Consider the following 17,518-nt stretch of genomic DNA (forward strand, 5'->3'; position numbering starts at 1 on the left):
GCTGACCAAGTCCAGGACAGGGCACAATGATGGAGCGTGAGCAGGGGTGAGGGCAGGGGGCCGCCGCAGTGGGCTGAAGTGTCAGGCCTGGAGACACTGGGAAAAGGACCAGAGATGGGGATGGGGTGCATACCAGAAGTGGACGCCCACTGCCCTTTTCAAGGGCTTGCTTCTGAGCAAAGTGAAACAGATTAAGCAGGAAGAAGGAAGCAGGCATCAGGAGGCCAGGGCCTTAGGGCATGTAGACAAGCCAGATGCCCCCCAGATCTGTAGAACCTTGAGGGTGTGGGAGGCAGGTGGTCAGCCCCTCCACCCCAGTACCTACCTTGGGTTCCCCAAATGTGTTCACACCAGCCTTAAACACAAAGCATCGTGTGTGCCAGGCGCCCCCTAGTGGTTGGGGGACCCTAGCCTCTTTGGCCCAGAGATCTCTCCCTGTCTGGGCAAGTGGGACCTGGGCACTGGGAATATTGGCCTTTGTTCCAGACCCCAGAAGGGCCATCTGACTCTTATTCTGCCTTCCTGGGAGTGTTCAAGATCCTCTCCCTTGCAGGAGCATTTGTTTCTATGGGACCTCATTCCAGCTCCAACAGCTGGAACCCCTGCCACTTCCTCAACCAGAAGGCTGGGGTCCCCATATACACTAGAGCATGCTGGGGTTCAAAAGGCCATTTGGGCATGCTGGGTGGCTCAGTGGTTTAAAGCCTCTGCCTTCCGCTCAGGTCATGATCCCAGGGTCTTGGGATCGAGCTCCCCATTGGGCTCTCTGCTCCACAGGGAGCCTGCTTCCTCCCCTCTCTCTCTCTCTGCCTGCCTCTCTGCCTACTTGTGATCTCTGTCTGTCAAATAAATAAATAAAATCTTAAAAAAAAAAAAGGCCATTTGGTACATCTCCCAGGTCCTGGCCTACTTGTGTGGAGGAAGAAGCCTTAAATTACAGCCATTCAGGCCCCATCTCTGGTTCTCTGTATGTCCTTAGGGAAATCCCTTAACTTTCTTGGCACCTCCCGCATGTTTCCCGTCTATGGCAGCTGGGTTCTCATAAGACCCCTAGTGACGTTTGTCCTCCAGTCTTCCGCTCCTGTTGAGCGTGGGTGGGACCTGTGCATGCGGTGTAACTCCTGTGATTAGCTTATGTGAGATGGCACACTTGACCCTAAAGTAGACAGATTAATCAGTGAGCCCTTAAAAGCAGGGAGTTGGGGCACCTGGGTGGCTCAGTTGGGTCAGGATCCCAGGGTCCTGGGATCGAGCCCCATATCGGGCTCCCTGCTTAGTGGGAAGCCTGCTTCTCCCTCCCCCTCTCACTCACCCTGCTTGTGTTCCCTCTGTTGCTCTGTCTCTCTGTCAAATAAATAAACAAAATCTTTTTAAAAAAATAATTTAGGGGCGCCTGGGTGGCTCAGTGGGTTAGGCCGCTGCCTTCAGCTCAGGTCATGATCTCAGGGTCCTGGGATCGAGTCCCGCATCGGGCTCTCTGCTCAGCAGGGAGCCTGCTTCCTCCTCTCTCTCTCTCTGCCTGCCTCTCAGTGTACTTGTGATTTCTCTCTGTCAAATAAATAAATAAAATCTTTAAAAAAAAATAAATAATTTAGGGGCGCGTGGGTGGCTCAGTGGGTTAAGCCTCTGCCTTCAGCTCGGGTCATGATCTCAGGGTCCTGGGATCAAGCCCTGCATCGGGGGGTCTCTGCTCAGCAGGGAGCCTGCGTCCCTTCCTCTCTGCCTGCCTCTCTGCCTACTTGTGATCTCAGTCTGTCAAATAAATAAATAAAATCTTAAAAAATAATAATAATTTTTAAAAAATGAAGAAATAATAATTTAAAAAAAGGGAGTTTTCTCTGGTTGCCCATAGAAGAGGAAGTTAGAAACTCAAAGCGAGAAAAGGGATGGCATGAGGGACAGTCTCTGTTGCTCAGATGAGGGGGCCAGAGGGCAAGGGCCTGAGGATGGCTTCTAGGAGCTGAGCCTTGTCCCTGGCCAATAGCTAGTAAGACAATAGGAACCTCAATCCTAGAGCTGAGAGGAACTGAATTCTGCCCACAACCCGTGAGCTTGGAAGAGGATCAGAGCCCCAAATGAGATCATAGCCCTGGCCCACACCTGGATTTCAGCTGGTGACACCTGAGAACCCAGTCATGCCTTACCTGGCCTTCTGACCTCTGGAACTGAGTGATGATAAATGGGTGCCTTTTTTTTTTTTTAAGATTTTTATTTTTTAATTTATTATTATTATTTTTTAAAGATTTTACTTATTTATTTGACAGAGAAATCACAAGTATGCGAAGAGGCAGGCAGAGAAAGAGAGGGGGAAGCAGGCTCCCTGCTGAGCAGAGAGCCCCACTTGTGACTTGATCCCAGGACCCTGGCATCATGACCTGAGCTGAAGGAAGATGCTTAACCAACTGAACCACCCAAGTGCCACTTTCTCTGCTCGGTGGCGAGCCTGCTTCTCCTCTGCCTCTGCTGCTCCCTCTGCTTGTGCACATTCTCTCTCTCTCTCTCTGACAAATGAATAGATAAATCTTAAAAAAAAAAATGTGTACGATTGGGTGGTTTTTAGTATATTCACAGAGTTGTGGAATCATTGCCTCAATCAATTTTAGGATATTTTCATCAGCCCAAGATCTCTCCCCTACCCATTAGCCAGCAGTCCCCATTCCTTCCTGCTCCCAGCCCCTGGCAACCACTCGTTTGCCACCTGTTTCTGGATTTGACTATATTAGATATTTAACTTAATGGAATTGTATACCCTGAGTCCTTCTGTGACCGCCTTCTCTCACTAAACACCAGGTTCCAGGCTCCATCCAGGTGGTGGCACATATTGGTACTTTGCTCCCCCCCCCTTTTTTTTAAGGTTTTATTTATTTATTTGACAGAGAGAGAGATCATAAGTAGGCAGAGAGGCAGGCAGAGAGAGGAGGTAGCAGGCTCCCTACTGAGCAGAGAGCCCAATGCGGGGCTCCATCCCAGGACCCTGGGATCAGGACCTGAGCCGAAGGCGGAGGTTTAACCCACTGAGCCACCCAGGTGCCCCTCCTTTTTTTTTTTTTAATATATATTTTTAATTTTTCATTTTATTTTATTTATTTAAGGAGAGGGAGAGAGAGGGGCGCCTGGGTGGTTGATTAAGTGTCTGCTTTTGGCTCAGGTCATGATCCCAGGGGTCCTGGGATTGAGTCTCGCATCAGACTCCCTGCTCAGTAGGGGGTCTGCTTCTTCCTCACCCTCTGCCCCTCCTCCCTTCTTGTGTCCTCTCTATCCAATAAATAAATAAAACCTTTAAAAAAATGTGGGGGAGGGGCGCCTGGGTGCCTCAGTGGGTTAAGCCTCTGCCCTGGGTTGGGTCATGATCTCAGGGTCCTGGGATTGAGCCCTGCATTGGGCTCTCTGCTCAGCAGGGAGCCTGCTTCCCCCCGCAACCTTCTCTGCCTACTTGTGATCTCTCTCTGTTGGTCAAATAAATAAATAAAATGTTTTAAAAAAATTTAAAAAAGGGTAGACAGAGAGAATTTAAAAAAAAGATTTTATTTATTTATTTGGCAGAGAGAAAGATCACTAGTAGGCAGAGAGGCAGGCAGAGAGAGAGGGGGAAGCAGGCTCCCTGCTGAGCAGAGAACCCAATGTGATGCTCTATCTCAGGACCCTGAAATCATGACATGAGCCGAAGGCAGAGGCTTTAACCCACCAAGCCACCCAGGCGCCCCTGGCAGAGAGAATCTTAAGCAGGCTCACCCCCAGTGTAGAGCCCGACACAGGGCTTGATCCCATCACCCTGAGATGATGACTTGAAATGAAAACAAGAGTTAGAGGCTGAAATGATTGAGCCACCCAGGGGCCCCAGTACTTTGTTCCTTTTTATTGGGTAAGTAATACCTATTGGATGCATACTACATTTTTTTGATTCATTTATCCTTAAAGCCTGTCGATGACTCTCTTTCACTCTTCCTACCTGGAATTTGGGGATAGGGTTGGGGGAAGGGCAGCAGTGGGGAAGAAGCTGGATGGACTCCTATTTGACAGTATAGAGGAAGGAGGGCCCGTATTCTGAGGCCATACTGTGGTCCCAGCTCTTTTCCCCGGGTCAAGCTAGTCCCCTCCCCATGTCTACTTTCCAGAGCAGTGTCTGCCCGGGGTCTGCAGCCAGAATCCAGCTGCAGGGTGCCAGCTGTGTGTCAGCTACATAGATGACAGTCGGCATTTCTAAAAACAGATTGACTAACACAGGGCAGTTAGCTGCTCTCAGTCTTTACAGAGGACCTCCCCTCCCATGCCATACACTTCAGAGGGCAAATGGTCTGCAGGCTGAGTGTCAAACCCCCTGGCCCTACATGTAGGCATCTACCATAAAGCCCAGCAAAGAACTTTACAATACACCTGTTCTTTTCACCTGTGGCAGGTTTTAGCAGGAAGGGAGAAGAGCTAGGCCCCTCCTTTGTTCCCTCCCTTGCACACCACCACCAAACCCTGTCATTCTTCTCTGGCCTGCTCTGCTCATGGCAGCCTGGCATCAGCGGTAATAATTACTGCTTACTAATGCTCCGACATGCCAGGTGAATCACAGACTTCTTGCAACAGCCTGTAAGCCGGGTGCGGTAGGGCGTCTGTTCCCGGTGAGGAAGCTGGGTCAGGCTAAGGAACTTTCCCGTGGTCACCCTAATACCTGAAGCTGGGGTTCAGGCAGAACCTGGATTCTGAACCATACCATATAGCTTCTGGTCCTTTTTGGAACTCTGATGTCCAGAAAGCAGGGAGTATGTGTGTGTAGACAGAGACAAGGTCTAAGGACTTTGGCTGTTGAGGTGTCCCAGATGCCAAGCAAAAAAGAACAAAAAGGTCACATACAGTGAAGACAGAAAACAGAGCTCCTTGGAGGTCATCAGTGATGCAAGAGTAGTTTTCTTTCTTTTTTTTTTCTTTCTTTCTTTCTTTTTTTAAATTTATTTTTGCAAGGGTAGTTTTCATGGACCTGGGGGGTGGGCAGGAGAGAAGGGGAGATTGAACAAAACACCCACTTACGGAGTTCTGCTGTAAAGAACAGCAGGGAGAGTGGTAGCTGGAAGGGGTGGAGGGTTGTGGGTGTTTTGTTTTGTTTTGTTTTTTAAATGGGAATAACACAGCTTGTTCTTCGTGATGGAAAGGATCCAAGAGAGGGCGCGCAGTGAGGATGCGGGAGCAACATCTCTGAATGAGACTCACGGAGGGGTTGTCCCTGCACGGACAGAGCGTGGACGTTCACCCAGACAGGGGCGGATGGTAGATGACAGGTACAGAGAGGAAGGCAGAAGCAGCAAGAGACGCTTGTGGGATTTTTCCTCAAGGTTGGTCCCATTTTCTCAGAGAAACAGGACCTGAAGTCTTGCACCTGAGTGAGAAGGTGGGGAGATGATGAAGGTCTTGAAGAGAGAGGAAAAGATGGGAGGAAAAACAGACCAGGGCAATAGGAGTTTCCACTGTGGGATGTGAAAATAAGATCAGTCAGCTAGATTGTGGGATTTCCTTTACTCCGGCTGTTCCTCTAGTGGGGAGGGTCAGGGTAAGGCAGGCAGGGGGGTTAGATATGCAAGGGAAGGATTATATTGATGGGTGTGAATTCTAAGCTGGGTAATGAGGGAAGTGAGACAATAAAGGGTCAAGCCTTTGGCAGTATCAGTGGGGTCAAGGGAACTAGAGCCCACAGGTCAAATCCAGCTCCCTGGCAACTTTTTCTTTTATTGTGGTAAAATGTACATAGCATAAAGTTTGCTGTTGTCACCATTTTGAAGTGTACAATTCCAGGGGCGCCTGGCTGGCTCAGTTGGTGGAATATGTGACTTTTGATCTTGGGGTCATGAGTTCAAGCCCCACATTGGGTGTCAAGCCTACTTAAAATAAATGAAAATGAAATACGTTTAAAAGTGTACAACTCAGTGGTATTAATTACATTTGCGATGTTGTGCAACCATCACTGTTTCCAAAATTTTCCATCACCCCAAACAGAAACAGAATATTCATTAAGCAATAACTCCCGTCCCCCCTCACCCCCACCCCGCCACATGCACCCCGTCAGTAACCTCTGCTCTACTTTCTGTCTCGGCTGAATTTGCCTATCTTAGGTATTTCATGCCAGTGGAATCATACAATATGTGATCTTTTGTATTCCGGCTTCTTTTACTTACCATGTTTTCAAGGTTCATCTGTACTGTAGTATATATTAACACTTCATTCCTTTTTAAGGTTAAATAATATTCCATTGTATGGATAGATCACATTCTGTTCACCCACTCATCACTTGAGGGACAGTGGGTGCTTTGCATTTTTGGGCTGCTGTGAGTGCTGCTGCTGTGAACACTGGTGTACAATTACCTGTTGGAGTCCCTGTTTTCATTCTTTTGGGTATATACTTAAGAGTGGAACTGCTGGGGCTTATGACAGCCTCTGTCAGGTTTTGTATGGCCTCTGAGCTAAAAATGGTATGGTTCCCTCAAGGTGTTGACATCCTAATTGGTAGAATCTGTAAGTTACCTTATGTGGCAAAAGGTGCTTTGAAGATACAACTAAGGCAAGGAAGGATCTTGAGATGGGAAAATTATTCTGGATTATCTGGGTGGGCCAAAGGTCATCATAAAAGAGGCAGAGTAGGCAGAGTCAGAGGAGGAGATACGGTAATAGAAGCAGAGGTTGGAGTGAGCCACTAGAGTGGGGTCACAGTCAAGAAACATGGGAAGGGGCGCCTGGGTGGCTCAGTCACTGGGCATCTGCGTTTGGCTCGGGTCATGATCCAGAGTCCTGGGATCAAGCCCTGCATTGGGCTCCCTTCTTGCGGCCTCTTCCACTCCCCGTTTGTGTTCCTTCCCTCGCTATGTCTCTCTCTGTCAAATAAATACATAAAATCTTAAAAAAAAAAAAAAAAGGCAGTCTCTAGAAGCTGGAAAAGGTAAGGAAAGGAGTCTCTCCTAGAGCTTTCAGAAGGAATGCAGCACTGCTGACAACAGGATTTTATTTTATTTATTTATTTTTTAAAAAGATTTTATTTATTTATTTTGACAGAGATCACAGGTAGGCAGAGAGGCAGGCAGAGAGAGAGGAAGGGAGGCAGGCTCCCTACTGAGCAGAGAGCCTGATGCAGGGCTTGATCCCAGGATCCTGGGACCATGACCTGAGCCGAAGGCAGAGGCCTAACCCACTGAGCCACCCAGGCGTCCCCAGAATTTTATTTTTAAAATTTATTTATTTTTAAAGATTTTATTCACTTATTTGCCAGAGAGAGCACAAGCAGGGGGAGTAGCAGGCAGAGAGAGGAGGAGCTGACCACAGAGCGAGGAACCCCAAGTGGGGCTTGATCCCAGGACCCTGGGATCATGACCAGAGCTCAGGGCAGCCACTTAACCTGACTAAGCCACCCAGGCACCCCAGGATTTTATTTTTTTATAAATGTTAAACTATATTTAAAAAAAAATTATTATTTGTCAGAGAGAGAGAGACAGCACATGCTCGCACAAGCAGGGGGAGCGGCAGGCAGAGGGAGAAGCAGGCTCCTTTGGAGCAGGACCCTGGGATCATGACCTGAGCAGAAGTCAGACGCTTAACCGACTGAGCCACCCAGGCGTCCCCAACAGCAGGGTTTTAGTCAAATATAACCCTTTTGGACTTCTGACCTCCAGAGAATACATTTGTATTGGTTTAAGCCAGGAACTTGGTGTTAATTTGTTACAGTAGCAATGGGAAAGTATTACATGCCCTTTACAGAAAAAGTTTGCTGACCCTAATTTAGAGCAGGAAGGTGACCGAGAGAATCAGGGGTGGGGGCTTTACGGGGTTTTGCAGGGGGCACAGTGTACCGATTTTGGGAGTCCTGGGAATGGGGACAGCCTGGAGTTTGAGGAAGTCTTGTGTCGCTTGGGCAAAGAGGGCTGAGTCTTGGGAGGGAGTTGGAGTGGGGTGGTAGGTGGAGGCTGCTATGGTATTTCGGGCCTTGGGGGAGGGGCAGCTGAGACGGGGGCGGGGCCAGGGGGGAAGGGGGCATCGTTTCAGCAGCTTTTGCATAAATGGGGAGACCAGTCTGAGTGACAGGGCCCTCAGGGGGAACGAGTTCCCTAAGAGAAGCGTTAACTTCTCCCGGTTCTCATTCATTCATTCCTTCATTCCTCCATTAAGGCATTATAGACCTGACTCAGTGTATAAAGTCATGTGGCCCTGTATCCTATTTGCCCCTCCAGAAGTCATCATTTCCTGAGCACATTTCCTGCCCCATACTGAGACTTCCCAGGGACTGGGATCTGTACTTAGAGAAATTGCCCAACATGTTGCTTTAAGGATCGGAGAACATGCATGCAAAAATCTGCAAGGTTGTCGCAATATCTAGTAACAATGATAGTTCCTAAAGTAACAGTAACTTCTTGCGATTAGTGGGAATATTTTAATTAGGAGGCGCGATTTGGGCGGAACCTTGAAGGCGGATGGGATTGGGAAAGGCGGTGGGCAGGAGGGAGGACATTCCAAGGCAGGCGTGGTCTTCCTGAGCCAGGGGCCAATCCTCCAGGAGCCAGGGGAGGGGACGTGAGAGGGAGGACGGAAGCTAGCCGCCACAGCGTCCCTCCCTCCTCGCCCCGGGCGGCCACCCGTAGTAGAGAGCGCACCCTGGTGGAGGAGCAGTCCCTCACTGGCTTAGCCATGAATGAGAAGCTTTGGCCCTCCGCCTCCTGCTGTCCAGCCTCCCCGCGAAGGGGGAAAGTGGGAGGCTGGGTAATAGGGGGTACTAGGCAGCAGCCATCAGACCTCCGGGCCGCGCTGGCAGACTGCCCCCGGGGCCGCTGCCGTCCTGGCCAGTCTCCACCCTTCACTCCCCCAACGGGGCCCCCGTTTCCTAAGGCAGCCCCAGGATCTGAGGCGCCCGGCGCGCCCCCCTTTGCTTCCTCCTCCCCGGCTCCGGGATTCCCAGGCTCCGGAGTCTGGGCTGGGCGGCCAACTGGGCAGGCAGGGAGGGAGGGGGCTGGCTGGCTTCCGAAGTCGGCCCCAAGTTACATGTGGGAAGAGGTGGCTGTGACGCAAGTTTCCAGGGGGCCCTGGGCTCGGAGGGAGCGCGCCAGAGCGGCTCCTCTCCGTGCAGCTGCAACCGTGAAAAAGAAAAAGCCCCGAGCAGCACCCCAGGCTGCCTAAGCCGTCTTCGTCGGGCCCAGCTGCGCGCCCTCTGTCCCCGAGAGCCGCCGAGTACGGAGACCCTGCATCGGGCAGTCTCTGCCGGACCCGGACGCACGGGCTAGGCTCCCTCGCGGTGGCTCGTTTTTTTTTTTTTTTTTTTTTTTTTTTGCAACGCTTGCCAACCTGTCAGCTGATGGACCTCATCACCCATAGTGGCGCATGTAGCTCGGCCGCAGCTCGCTCCATTCACGCCGCGCCCCCACAGCGGGCCCACGGCCCCCGGCTCCTGGTGCCGGGGGGGTAGGCCCGCAGACCCTGGTCGCAACCAGCCCCCGGGGCCGGCGCCCCTCTTGCCCGGGCCTCGCGGCGCCCGGGGAGCGCTGCAAATAGTCCTTTGTTTACATGCAATTCCTTACTCCGCGGAAGGAGGCCGGGGGAGTGCTGAGTTTTCACCAGCTGTTTCCCGCCTTGAAACAGACATCTGATCAGCTGCAAACACACACACACATACACACGCCCGGGGAGGCAGGCCGGAGAGACCTCCCTCCCGCCCCTCCCGCCCGCCTCCCTCCCCTCGCCGCCGCCGCCGCCAGCATCTGGGACCGGCCGTTTCTGCACCTCCGTCCGGCGCTGCTCTTTGATTCGGATTTCCATCTTGCATTCTCCGGCGGACCGCGGGACCCGGCTCGTGCAGAGGAGGGGGGCCGATCGCTATGGAGTATTTCATGGTGCCCACTCAGAAGGTGCCCTCTTTGCAACATTTCAGGAAAACAGAGAAAGAAGTGATAGGAGGGCTCTGTAGGTGTGTACTCCTCCTCTCCCCCACCCCCTTCCCATGTTTGCAGCCCCCGGCCAGCCCGCCTGGGCTGGCGCGCGTGTGCGCACGCATGGCCCGCGCTGCCGACCCCGCTCGCCTTTCTTAGCCGCCCTGGGCGGCTACAGCCCCGCGCGCCGGGCTTGCGCTGCCGGGGGACCCTCCTCCCACGGAACATGGGGGCCCCAAGCGGCCCCGGTCACTTTTGTCCACTGCAGGCGGGCGAGTCGCGACGTTTGTAAATTGCAAACAGACCCACGTGGTTCTGCAGCAGTCCCGGCCATGCTTGGTGCTGGTGGCTTTCCCCCCCCGCGTTTCCTCCTCCCCCTCCTGCGGCTGCTTCCTTCCTCTCCCTCCTTCTTCGCTGTCTCCGGGTGCTCCCCTCCAAGGGGACTTGGGGGGCCCGGGCCACGCGTGGGGCCGCGGCGCGGGCGGCTACAATGCAGCCACGCCGCGGCTCTGGGCGCGGAGGGGGGGTATCGGGGAGCCGGGTGATGTGTTTGCAGCAAGCGGAGCTCTGGCGGGGTTGGGGGGGCGTGCTCGAGTGGGGGCGCGAGGATGGGTGGGACCCGAGAGGCCGGCACTACCAGCCGGGGGGCGCCGCGGACTCCGGCACGTTGGCGGCAGCTCGCTAGCTTGCCGCCCGCGCCCGGGCGCTGTTTACTAGCGAGGCCTGGACGTGACTCTGCAGCCCTCTTGGAGTAGGCGGACCTCGGCGCGCAGCCTCTCGGGAGCTGTAGTTCCCGGCTCCCCGCCGGAGTGGCATTGTGGGAGTTGTAGGCGCCTCCCGACCACGCTTTCCTCGCACAAAGCTCGGCTCCCGAGGGCTGGACCGGCCAGGCAGGCCCGGTGGGAGTGCTTTCTGGCGAGGGGGCACCGGACGCCGCCCCTGGCCTCACGAGGCCGCTGCCTGCCGCACGCAGGTCTGGGCTGCAAACTTTCCCATCTCACGCCCCTCCCCCCCAGCCGTAAACCGAAAGCGTTCCGTCTCGCAGCCGGGTGGGTGCGTGGGTGGGTGATCCTAGGTCGGAGGCCCTCCCCGGGAGCCACTTCCCAGCTCTGGCCCGGGTTGCTCCAGATCCACCCTTCACCAAGGGTGATGGGTGTGTGCACCACTCGCATCCCGTTGCCCTGGACACTTGTTAAAATGCACATGCCGCAACTTCAATGGCGAGAAGGGCCTGGGCATCTGCACTGGACATGGCCCACGGGACATGGCAGTGCTGCATCTGGGACTCTCCTGTATGCCCAAGTTTAGAACCCACAGGCCCCTTAGAACCATGCTTCTGGAGCGAAATGGCTCCCTAGGGCTGGGGCCACGTGCTCCGACGCCCGGGGCAGGCTGGGCGGGGATTGAGGGAGGAGGAGCCCGGGGCGGTGTGGCCCAGACTGGTGGACACTGACACCAAGGGCTGCAGAAATCGGGTTTGGGGAAGGTTGCTGTGCATGGATATACACACACCTCAGCTTGCCCTAGGGCTCCTCCTACCTTAACAGTTTTCAAGTTCAGTATGGTGGGCAGCCAGGGTGGTAGCCACTTTGCGGACTGTCCCTTCCAGAAGGTCTGCCGGGAGGACCTACCTGTAATAGGTAAATAAAAAAATTTGTGGAGCTCTTAGTATGTTTTAGGAACTCGTTCTGCTAGATTTTTCTCACTGAATTTTCATACTGTTCTCAGTTAAACGGCCTTAAGATTCTCATATGGGATGAGGACACAGGCCTGAGAAGGGCAAGTGGAAGGGCTGGGATTTAAATCCTGATCCCAGAGCCCTGCTCCTACTCCTAGTGGCTGGTTACTCAGAGAACGGCTGGATGGGGCTATTTGGGCCTGATCTTGGGTAGGCTTGGGGACCTCTGGCCGCCAGGCCTAGGACTTTGTTGAATCCTCTCTTGGCCTCTGAGGACTCTGGCTTCACTGTCCCTGTCCCAAGCCCTGCTTTATAGGAGTCCAGCAGTCTCTGGGGTCAGGTGCCCCAGGCTCGGGCATGGGGACCTGCTCAGCCTGCCTATCTGTGAGACAGTTGTAAGCCCGTGCAGTGGGTGTGGAGTTGGGCCCTCTGGGTTTGTTCATTTTCAGAAGCAGCTGTGGGGTGAGGTGGTGTGTAGACTGGCTGGGACATTTGGGCTGTATGGACTGGCTCCTGAGGCTGGCGGGCTTTGGCTTCGTTCCATTCCTCAGGGACTAGAAGGGCTTCCTCCCTCTCTCATCGCTCTCCCAGGCCCACTGGAGGGGGCTGTACTGCACAGCAGGCACCGGTGTGGGTCCTGCACCCTGCATTACCCTCCTAGCCCCGCTCATGCCCAAGCTGGGTAGTTTTGGACCTGTGTAATTGCACTGCTCTCCCCTTCTGTAAAATGGAGCACCTGTGAAGATTGGCTGTGTGTCTGGAAAGCGCCTGGTGTCTTTTACAGTAGCCCTCAAAACTCGTAAAGGCAGGAGGATTGTGGTCTTTACCTGCTGCGCTTGGTGGAGGGAAAGAGACCAGTTCCTGGGAGGGAGAGACAGGGCCTTTGGAGTGTGTGCTGAGTCCCTGATCCAGAATGTATATGGCACCTACTCTGTGTGGGAAACTGTGCAGGAGCTGTCCTAACAGCTCAGAGTCTGGTGCTGAAGAGTCTTGTCAGCCACGTAAGTGAGATCTTGGGATCTCCTGGAGTCCTGGGTACAAACTGGAAAAACAAGGCATCCTGTTTTTCTCAATTTCTTTTTTTCTTCTTCCATCTCTCTCTCCTTCCCTTTTTTAGAACCTAAGGATCATTTTTCTTTCCGTCCTTATTTTATTTTAAAAATTATTCTGTGTCCAATGTGAGGCTTGAACTCATGACCTCCAAGATCAAAACTCTCATGCTCTACTAACTCTGCCAGCCAGGTGCCCCTCCCCCCATGTCTTGTAAATATCACCATGACCCTATGAAGTGAGGTAGTAGTCCCCCATTTTACAGGTGGGTAAACAGGCTTTGGGAGATGAAGTGCCTTAGCATGGGGTTCCATGGCTAGCAAATGGCCGGGTTGGTTTGTACTTGGACACAGTGCAGGGAGCTCCCTCTGATATGAGGGGCCAAGGAAGCCATAGGGAGGTGAGAGGTGTTCCTGATGGGAACAGCCTGGCCATGCTCTGTTCAGAGCTGAGGGCAGGGGTGGCAGGCTGGGCAGAGTGAAGTGTATGGATAAAAGCATTGCGACTGGGTGAAGGCCCTGAGCTGCTTCAGTACTTGGCCTTGGGGATCCTTGCCAAGGGTCGCTTCTTCCCTCCTGTCCTCCTCTTGGGTTGTGGAAGAAATCCCATGTGGGCTTTCCCACTTCTCACTGTCACTGTTGAGTGGCAGGTGTGTGAGTGACTTTGGGCCATGGAAAATGAGAGTTCTCCGTGGCTAATCTGAGGCTGGAACCAAGTCTGGGGGTATAGGTGGATGGGGACTACTTGCCTTTGGGCTGGGCAGGAGAACAGGTACAGGTCAGGATTCTGCCTTGAGTGTGGTCACTACTATAGAGCCTCTGATTGGTATGCTGATGCTATTCCCAGGGGGCCGTCTGGGGCTACTCTGTATTGGGGTGGCAGTCTCGGCACCCATGGGTGGTACCCAAACTGTTCTTGGCCGTTGGCTGCCCTTCTGGAGACTGGCTGTCGGAGGGCAGTTCGGGAAGGAGAGAAGCAACAGACGCTGGGTGTCAGTGGACCAGGTTCCCTTCTCTGCTCACCTGCCAGTCTGAAGTTGGTGTGGAGGGGTCGGAGGCCCTTACCATTCCTGTAAATCACCTTTATGTGCGCGAAACTCAGAAGTGTAAGAAACTTTGAGGTATTTGCAGAAAAATCCCCTTTATCCCTATCTAGTAGAGTAGCTAGAACAGTCCTCTGTTGCAGGAAATCTGGTTGGTCAGCATTCGGGAGCCCTGGTTGGCCAGCACGCCCACCAATCAGGACCCCTGGTTAGCCGTGATTCCACCGGTCAACAGCTGGTTCACCATGCTCTCGCCAGTCAGAACCCCTGATGAGTCAACATTCCGCCAATCAGAACCCCTCGTTAGTCGACATTGTATTAGAGAAACTCAGCTGAGTTTTTGAGTATTAGAGAAACTCGGAAACCTGTAACTTACAGGACTATTTAGGTGAGTTATCCATTAGGGCCTTGGTAGCAGTCCGTCACGAGGAACTGCAGCTTTGGGGTGAAGTCTGTTTTCTGCATTAGGTTCCCTTGTAGCTGGTTCCTGAACCAGGAGGCTGGGCGGATGTACTTGGTGGCGAAGGGAGCAGAACGGCTGGAATGTTCCGAAGAGCCAGGATGAGCGGGCTCCTGCCCCCTGCCTGGGTCCTTTACTCTCCGTTGGTGTCCCTAGTTCCTGGGCATCCTGGGGAGAAGGATGGAGCTGAGGGTCTCCCGGGGCAGAGATTTTCATGGGCGGCCGAGCTGGCTGGTTGGGGGAGGTGGGACTGAACTCTGGTTTCTCTGTGGGTCCGGGGGAGTTGGTAGGACTTGGATAGGGGCGGGGAGGGGGGCAGTGGGGGCTGGAACGTGCAGGAGCCTTGCTGCCCGCACCCTGCTCCTCCTGTCTTTCATGGTGGACTTGGACAGGTCACTTTAGCTCTGTGCGGTCCCACTCTTCTTCGGGAGGGGCAGGGACACTATCTACGAGACCATACACGGGGCTCTGGTAAGCGGCAGCCGCTTCGTGAGCCATCAGTGGAGGGTATCATCAGCAGTTGTAGGAGAGCTGGGCCTTGGCATCTGCAGGTGCCTGTTGAACCCTGGTCTGGCTGTCTGACCTTGGTGGCTTGGCCTCCTCTGGACATCTCACCCCACCTCTTTTTTTTTAAGTAAGCTCTATACCTGACATGGGCCTTGAACTCATGACTCCAAGATCAAGAGTCATAGGCTCTTCTGACTGAGCCAGCCAGGCTTCTGACCCCCCTCTTCATCTTCTTCTCCCCCTCCACCTCTTCTGTAATCCACCCTCCCACCACAGAGGGTCTGGAGGGTACATCCAGATCAGGGAGCGGGGACTAGGTTCTATTCCTCACCTCCCCCCTCCCAGTCCCCTCGCCCCCCCACCCCGCCCGCCGCCCGCCGCCCGCCAAGGGCAGGCAAGCCACTGTGTATCAGATCTCGGGGTGGCATCCTCCCTGCCACCCCATTGCCTCCACTGTAGGGGCAGGGAAACTGGGATGAGTGAGGTGCCTTTGGCCCAGAATTGGAGCCATATGACTGGTAGTCTGATTCTAAGACTCTGGCCCTCATTCTGAGCCCCAAGTCTCATCTGTGAAGAAAGGGTTGTGGCCCCCTTTTGAGCATTGACACTCCAGGGCACCAGGAGGAAACTGCATCCTGATGGAGGGGGTCCAGGGAGGACTTGGGGGTGCTGGCGGAGGAGAGGGCTTATCTGTGGACCCCCAGCTAAGGCTGATGTGGACTGCCTCTCTGTCAGGAGAGAAGGCCAAGGCCCAGGAAGGGGCAAGGGCAAGTGCAGGATCCTGCAGGCCTGGAATGGGACAGATGGGGTGGGCAGGGTAGGGGGGGGGGATGGCCAGGAAAGGTCTTGGTTGTCTCCAGCTCTCACAGATGTGTTCTCCGGGTTTCTGAGCAAAGTCCTTTCCACCTGGGGATGGGCATGGGTGCTTGGGCACCTCTTTGAGCCCCGGGTCCCCATCGATGGAATAAGGCTGCCCATAGTCCTTTTCCCCACTTCTCTAGAACAACGGGTGTGAGCTCTCTTGGCCCAGGCCTGGACCAGGTCACCCCAGGAGGGCCCCTCAGGAAGAAGCCAGGGCTGTGGCTTTGGGTGGGGCCGGTGGCCTCTTCTGGGAGCCCAGCATCTGGAAGCCATCAGGCCAGGGGCGGGGGAGTTGCAGGAGAGGGCCAGGAAAGGGGGAATGCCTCCTCTAGGCCACACACAGGCCCACCCCTCGGGAGCGGTGGCATTGGGCCCACAGGCCCCGCTGCTGTCTTTGCCTCCTGCCAATGCCTCTGGGCCCACAGCCTCTCCCCCTTCCACTGGCCGCCTTCTCTCTCACCCTGCTGGCTGCTGCCCCTGTAGGATGCAGTCACTTAATTTGCAGTAACATTGCCGACTGCATGCTGGGAGCTTTGCTTCGCTGGCACTGGGTGGGTCTGCCTCGGGGTTCGTGGGCTTGGGGGGAAGTGTCTCCAAGAGCGCTTGGTCTGATGCCCCTTCTTGGAGTGAGGGGTACCTGTCTCATTTTTGAAGTCTCAGCCCTGTCTGGGGCCAGGCTGCAGGAGGGATGTGCTCCCCAGTCCTCAGGAGGGCAGCGCTGAGGGAGGGTGGTCCAGGTGTGTAATAAGGAGCTCAGAAGTGTCCCAGGGACAGGTGTCTGCAGTTGGTCTTAGGGCCGTTGGTATCAGAATCACAGAGATTCTTGGTAGCCATTCAGGCTTCAGGGCCCCACCCACACATGCCGGCCAGACACTGGGGCTGGGACCTGGGGGCTTCTCAGAGTATACTACTCCATCACCCTCCTGGTCTGCGGTAAGTGTAGACAAATTCTGCACCGGGAGGGAATGATAGCTCTACTAGGGGCCCTCTGCAGAGGGATTGGAAAGACAGGGTCCCGCCAGAGCAGGGCACAGAGGGTACCTAGCCTGAGTCTGTCTCTGTCCTCCTCCGCAGCCTTGCCAACATTCCACTGACCCCTGAGACTCAGCGGGACCAGGAGCGGCGGATTCGGCGGGAGATCGCAAACAGCAACGAGCGGAGACGCATGCAGAGCATCAACGCGGGCTTCCAGTCCCTCAAGACCCTCATCCCCCACACAGATGGAGAGAAGCTCAGCAAGGTGGGCTAGGGCCTGGAAGCTTCCTGGAGGAAATGGTGGGCTCCGGTGGGGAGAAGAAAGTGAGCCTTGGCAGAGGCTGCCTGCTAGGGTCCCTAACGCGTCCCTCCCACCCCCAGGCAGCCATTCTCCAGCAGACGGCAGAGTACATCTTCTCCCTGGAGCAGGAGAAGACCAGGCTCCTGCAGCAAAACACACAGCTCAAGCGCTTTATCCAGGTAGTGCCCCTCCCCCCACCCCTATGGAGGCCCCGCTGCTGCCTCAGTGCCCTGCTGTCCTCCTGGCTCCCTTTCCCTTGTTTGGCCTGTCCTGGCTCCACCGTGGCCTTGGACTTCGATGGGGTTAAGGGCTGCATCTTTCCCACCAACTTGCCTACTTCAGGTGTTTGCCTTCCTGGGCCTCAGTTTACTCATTGGTCAAGTGCAGTGGGGTGGGCTCTGGAAAGCAAGTCCATTCTGCCTCCCTGCCTGGCCTTTGGCCATTTTTTGGCTTTGTAGAATGGGGCTCCTTAGTGCCGGTGCACCTGGGCCAGGCAGGCTTGGGGGTTATGAGGGGTCCTCTGACTTCGCTGCTGTTGGTGGTGCTGTTGGTAGTATGGGGGCACACTCACTGGCCCCTTGGGGTCCCCAGGAGTTGAGCGGCTCATCCCCCAAGCGGCGGCGGGCTGAGGACAAGGACGAGGGCATCGGGTCGCCGGACATTTGGGAAGACGAGAAGGCGGAGGACTTGCGCCGGGAGATGATCGAGCTGAGGCAGCAGCTGGACAAGGAGCGCTCGGTGCGCATGATGCTGGAGGAGCAGG

General features: G+C 54.6%; 1 protein-coding gene across 11 annotated transcripts in view; it reads left to right on the forward strand.

The window, feature by feature from the left end:
• Window positions 1-17,518, forward strand: part of TFAP4 (transcription factor AP-4) — a 33,769-nt gene that overhangs the window by 12,379 nt on the left and 3,872 nt on the right. For 4 of the 11 annotated variants that reach the window (XM_032327707.1, XM_032327708.1, XM_032327709.1 and 1 more), the window contains 4 exons: window positions 5,139-5,264; window positions 16,554-16,719; window positions 16,836-16,934; window positions 17,347-17,517. In XM_032327707.1, coding sequence (XP_032183598.1) covers window positions 5,251-5,264; window positions 16,554-16,719; window positions 16,836-16,934; window positions 17,347-17,517 — 450 coding nt within the window. In that variant the 5' untranslated portion in view covers window positions 5,139-5,250. Of the gene's footprint in view, window positions 1-4,937; window positions 5,265-9,276; window positions 9,920-11,093; window positions 11,522-16,074; window positions 16,413-16,553; window positions 16,720-16,835; window positions 16,935-17,346; window position 17,518 lie in introns of those variants that run through there. The other 7 variants (XM_032327711.1, XM_032327712.1, XM_032327703.1 and 4 more) reach the window with 6 other exon arrangements.

This window comes from Mustela erminea, chromosome 20 (assembly GCF_009829155.1).
Source record: "Mustela erminea isolate mMusErm1 chromosome 20, mMusErm1.Pri, whole genome shotgun sequence".
Lineage (NCBI taxonomy): Eukaryota > Metazoa > Chordata > Mammalia > Carnivora > Mustelidae > Mustela > Mustela erminea.